Genomic DNA, 5,863 nt, shown 5'->3' on the forward strand with positions numbered 1-5,863 from the left:
AAACAATTGGTAATAAAAAAAAGTGCTTAAAACACTATTAAAGAAAGATCAATCGACATGAGTATCAATCAGTATTAACAAATAAAGTTTACATTGACACTTTTCGACTTCGTAGTAGGAAGGAAAAATGGGTCAAGGGATTACAATGGCCAACCCTAATGAGAAAGGAGAAATATTGGAACAAGGAAGCAAACAAGTTCAACGTTTGTGTTTCACAAAATTAAACAAGATTGCACTTTTTTGGGTAAGTTTTCCACACCAATATGTACACACTACATACGTTGTTTCTGCCAACCAACTACTCTCTGTGCATCCCCAAATGCCAAATTCAACTCTTGTTCCATGGGTCCCTAGTCAAAACTGTAGTTCTTCTACTATTTCAATCAATGCAAGATTCAAATTCCTACAAGTGGCATTGATGGACTCTTTACCAACAGCCAGAAAACGTTGACACAACAAACTCTAAAAAGATGTTTTTTGTCTACTCATAGAAATTATTGAGATCGAATTTTTCAAGGGGAGTTCTTAAAATCAAGGCGTTTGCCACATGTTCAACCAGATAATGTAGGCATTTAATGTGACAAGGGAGGCATAGAATTGATCAAACAAAATATATAAGAATTTAATTATGTTCATTCAACATTTTCTTCTTCTCCGGCCAAAAAATAAAACAATTTTCAACTCCTTTAACCTTACCTAATAAATGTTATGGGATTCATGAGAGTTACAGGAGTTGAAAATAAAAAGTGGACAAAATTATAAGTATGGTTAAGACTAGGCTTAATGATTATTTTACCCCTAGAAAGTAGGGTGGCGGGGCAGGGCTGGGTGCTTTGGGGATGGGGTGATTGGCAAGGGAAGAGGGGGAAAGATAGAGGTGAAGGCTGGTGAGCTGACCCGGAGGAGAAGTTAGGGAAGATTTAAAATTTGTCGCTTTTATATATTAAATTTAGATTTTAAAGTTTTTTTAATATCTACAATTACTAAAATGTCCATGCCACGTTAGTGCACTTAACAATTTTGTGAACAAAAATGGTAAAGTGAGAAATTTTCATGAATTTTTAGAGATTCAAGAGATTAGGTAAGAAAATGTCAATTTTAAAGGGTAAAATGAGACCAAACGTCCGTTCTAGAGATAAAACAGTAATTATTTTGATGTCATTAATCTTTAATATTTAAAAAATTATGTCATGTTGCCAACAGGATCTAATCTAGTGAAAAAAGGTATTAATTTGCAAACCAGTGGTCTCATATTCAAACTCTCATACCTTATTGTATATGTGAAAAACCCAACATCCTTTTTAATTTAAACTATTTCATGTGGTGTCGTAAACTTATTTGTTTACTTATTTATTTATTTATAAATGACATGACCGGGACCGCTGTGCCTAGAGCACCATATGAGTATTATGAGGGATATTACGACTGGCATGTGCAGTTATGCGAGGATGATGCACAACATGATGTTATGAAGTGGTCACAGTAAAGTTTAGTTAGGATTTTTCTTCTTTAATGTCAAAATTTGAAAAGATTTAAAGTCAAAAATTCTGTTATGCTTGCATAAAAAAAGTTAATTTTTATTTATTTATTTATACAAACATATCTTACTTTAATTAATCTAAACTATAACCTAAATACAGAATGGAAAGCAGATCGTTAAAATCAACTTAACTAACACGAGAATCACCTCTTCACAAACAAAAATTTTGCTTTGACTAAAAAGTTGAGGCATGCTAAGACCCCACTTTAGTTTTATATTAATAGCACGTCATTCCCTCTTTGACCATGACTTTTTCAAGTTTTTAAAAAGAAAAAACAAAGATAAATGATAAAATAATAGATGCTTTCGCAGTTTTCCTCATGGGATTGATGGGGCATTGTCTTAGACATGCTCGGAGTCTCTGAGATACACACGTGTTAAGCTTTACGAAGCAAATCCGCGGAGGAGCCCTAATCTCAGCGTAGCATGACAGTCTCATGGTGGGAAAGTCTTACGTAATTCAAATACCTGCCCTAATTTACGAACACTTCATATTTATTCCTTGCAATTCTCATTAAGCAGGCGATCGCTTAAAACAATTAGTTTAAGGATAAATATTGTCATGTGCACAATCTTTAATTTTTTATTTATTTCTAAGACACTACTAAAAAAAGGTCAATATGGACACCTGTATTTATGTCTGCAATATACTATACGACACTTCTCTAATGTACTGGGCGTGGAAAGTCCAATACAAACTCTATTTGTGGGGCACAAATACCCATGTTTATTAGTAAAGAAAGTATGAGTCCGTCTGGTAACGTTTTCGAAAATTGTTTTTAAAGAATATTTTCAGAAAATGAATTTGCATTTTCAAGATTCGAGAATGCGCCTGGTAGCTTAATTAGAAAACAGTTTCAGAAAATGAAAATAGTGAAAATGTGTCTGGTAGTATAATTTGAAAATAACAAAAATAAAATTGGTTAATTATGTGATCAATATGTGAGTTTCATACCAAGAAAAAAAAGTGAGTTATTTTTATTAATGCCTCCTCCAAAAAGAATGTAATTTTTTTGGAAAAGAAAAAAAGAATAATCTTTAAAAAAAGAATAATGTATAAAAAGAATTATTTTTAAAAAAAATTAAAATGAACTCAGAAAAAACAAATACACAATCTTCTCTTTTAACTCTCTGCAAATCCCACCCCACCCCATTGCACGCAAGCATCACCATCGCAGAACCCACCTCTATCCCTCTCCCAATCATCTTCTTCATCACAACTCAGTTTGCACCCAAACAAGATTTTGATGAGCTAATCTAACAGAAGACCCACTAATTTCACCAGAAAAAGAAAAAAAATGAAGACCCATATGTATCTAACTAATGAGAAGATCCAATAATTTCACCGAAAAAATAAAAATTAGAAATTTATTAGAAGACCCAGTGTGGGAAATTGACGAGAGCTTTAGATAAATGGGGCGTTGGAAGTAAATAGAAGAGTTATTGTAGTGAGAGACGCAAAATCGTTTTCCGCTTTTTCATTGAAAATGCTGAAAACGTTATTTCAGTGTTTTCACTTTTTGTACATGATTTATAATTCATTCTCGAAATATTGTTTTATGCGTTTTCTCATGCTGGCCACGGAACACCTTCTCAGCAATTTTCATTTGAAGAAAACAGAAAACGGGCCCGTAAAACATTACCGAACGAACCCTAAACATCGCATTTGAAACATCGTTTTTGAAATAGTAATCCCAACAAGACTCGTCCAAAAGTATAGTACTACTAGTGGCGAGGAAAAATGGGCCACAAGATTACAATGGCCAAACATAATGAGAAAGGAGAAATATTGAAACAAGAAATCAAACAAAATTTGAAGTTGAACGTTGTGTTTCACAAAACTAAACTCTTGGACATCCCCAAAAGCCAAATTCAACTACTATCCCTTCCATGGGTCCTTAGTCAAAAGTTCAAAACTGTATTTGTCTTCTTCTTTCTAATAACTGCCCAGTATTTCAATCAATGTAGGCATTTAATGTGACAAGGGAGGCATAGAATTGATCAAACAAAATCTATAATTATGTTTTAATCAACAATTTTCTTCTTCTCCGGCCAAAAAATAAAACATTTTTCTTCTCACAAAAATGACCTTTTTTTTTTGTCTTATTAAAAGCGATAGTAAACAAAAATGACCTATAAATGTTATGAGATTCACGAGAGTTGAAAACCCTAATTATTAAAAAAAGAAAGGGAAAAAAAAATAAAGAAGGTAAGTACATGATTGAATTTGTGTGGTAATTGGTCATTGCTGTGTCTGCCTCTTTCTCGATGACCCGTTCTTCGGGCACAGCTGTTTACCCGTCTTCGAGTACGTTTCATCTAAAACGCCGACGTGGTAAACGGTTGATGACGTCATGGCTTAGGTAAGCACTTTAAAAAAACAAAAAAAAACCCCTAGCTTACGCGCCCAACTGTCAACCTCCAAATCAAACGCTCCAATTCTAAGGTGGTTTCCATGACGTGGGTTTTTCTCTGCCTTTCAAATTTCTAAAACCCCCTTAATGTTTTCTGACGTGGCTTTCCACTCTCAAATTCAAACTTGGGCCTTCTGTATTGCCTCTTTGATGGGACTTCAAATAAAACACGTGTTTCTCTGTAGGCAACAAGATAGAGACTTGAGAAGAAGCCTTGATGTTAAAAGTGTGAGATTTCCCAATTTCTTCAACTTGGACATGTCGTTTTGAGTTGAAACATGCGTAAAATACGTATACAATATGTACATATATTATTCCGCAAATATTCTAAAAATATACGGGGAATAATTAGGCTATTATATAAAAATTTAAAATAATTTTTTCAAATTTCTTTTTATAGTTTTTTTTTTCAAATAGAATGTGCAAAATACAGATAAAATACACAAATAATATGTATATTATTGCAAAATATTCAAAAAATGGGTATTATTCGTAAACAACACTTACGTATATACACGAATAATACATTTTTGTTATAATTTTCTTTTTTGTATGTATTAAATGTCATGTTCACCTTTCACTCAACTTGCTTAAGATATTTTTTTTTCTCCCCACTTGGATTGGAAACCACACCGTCCAATCTATAATTCTGGATGGTGAAACCCCCTCTTACTTTGACCATTGAAAATTTTGACCTTCACCTGTACGTCTGACTTTCTCCCTGTTCAACCTATTTAAACACTTCTTCCCACTTCTTTTTTCTTCATCCACAAAAACAGTCACCACCACGTTTTCAAAATCGTTTTTACAAACAGGACAAGCTTAAGATCATCATGAGTTACAGTTCAGAGGAAAGCAGCAGCAGCCCGGGCACTGGACAACGGAAGTTCAAGGGGGTGCGCCAAAGAAAATGGGGCAAGTGGGTGTCTGAAATCCGCGTCCCGGGGACGCAGGACCGGCTCTGGTTAGGATCTTTCTCGTCCCCGGAGGCGGCCGCGGTGGCTCGGGACGTTGCGTATTTTTGCCTACGTAGGCCGTCGACCTTGGAAGGGCTTAACTTTCCCTTGGTGTTGCCGTCTTCAGTTCATGCTGATATGTCGCCGAGGTCTATACAGAAGGCAGCTTCGGATGCTGGCATGGCAGTTGATGCTCAGTTGGTGGCTAACAGTTCACCGCAGGCAGGTGGCAGGCAGAGCAACAATGGAAGTCATGGGGTTGAGAGTGAGGTTTGGGAAGACATGGGAGAGAGTTCTAGGACCAACTGGGGAGGGCATATAGGATTTGGCACTGGGTGTGAGGATTTGAGCATCTCCATTGAAGATTATAATCTCTAAGTTTGGTTTCGGGTTTTGTCATATGTTTTAGAAATTAATTTAGCATGAACCTCTTAAGTTTTAGGTTCGATTTTCTCGTCTCTAATATCACTCGTATAAAAAAGAAATTATATAATGAAGCTTTACATCTACACTGTATATATAGTAGATTTGGTAGAATAAATATATAGCAGTATATCCCGCTCAGTTTGGTCCGCATATATAAAGTCTATGCTCAGGAAATGGAGTGATGATGATTTCACGGAAAGCTAGTTTTGAAATTAACACAAGGCTTTGACCAAAAAAAGAAGTTTTTACCGATGGCATGGGCAAAGGCACGTGCCTTTATTCTGATTTGGAACAACTTTCATTCAGCGAGATATTTGATAGATATACTTTGTTTTTGTTTTTTGTTTTTGTTTTTTGCCGGAATATATCTTATAGTAAATTTAAGAGTCAGATTTTAATTATGCAGATTGAATATATGTGATTAGAAATATATATATATATATATATATAGTATTTTCTCATTTAGATGTCTATACGTTATTGTCATGTAGATGTTATTATAAATAATAAAAAAACATAGAGAAATA

At 34.6% G+C, this 5,863-nt stretch overlaps 1 protein-coding gene across 1 annotated transcript; it reads left to right on the forward strand.

The window, feature by feature from the left end:
* Positions 1-4,721: 4,721 nt before the first annotated feature.
* LOC117636133 (ethylene-responsive transcription factor ERF019-like) lies at positions 4,722-5,669 on the forward strand. Its single transcript, XM_034370615.1, has one exon. It carries the CDS (start codon positions 4,788-4,790, stop codon positions 5,286-5,288), a length of 501 nt encoding a protein of 166 aa, XP_034226506.1. The 5' UTR covers positions 4,722-4,787; the 3' UTR covers positions 5,289-5,669.
* The last annotated feature ends 194 nt before the right edge of the window (positions 5,670-5,863 follow it).

This window comes from Prunus dulcis, chromosome 1 (assembly GCF_902201215.1).
Source record: "Prunus dulcis chromosome 1, ALMONDv2, whole genome shotgun sequence".
In the NCBI taxonomy this organism is placed as follows: Eukaryota; Viridiplantae; Streptophyta; class Magnoliopsida; order Rosales; family Rosaceae; genus Prunus; species Prunus dulcis.

Coding starts and splice junctions, on each gene's coding strand:
- LOC117636133 (XM_034370615.1), top strand. CDS start 4,788: ATGAGTTACAGTTCAGAGGAAAGCAGCAGCAGCCCGGGCACTGGACAA.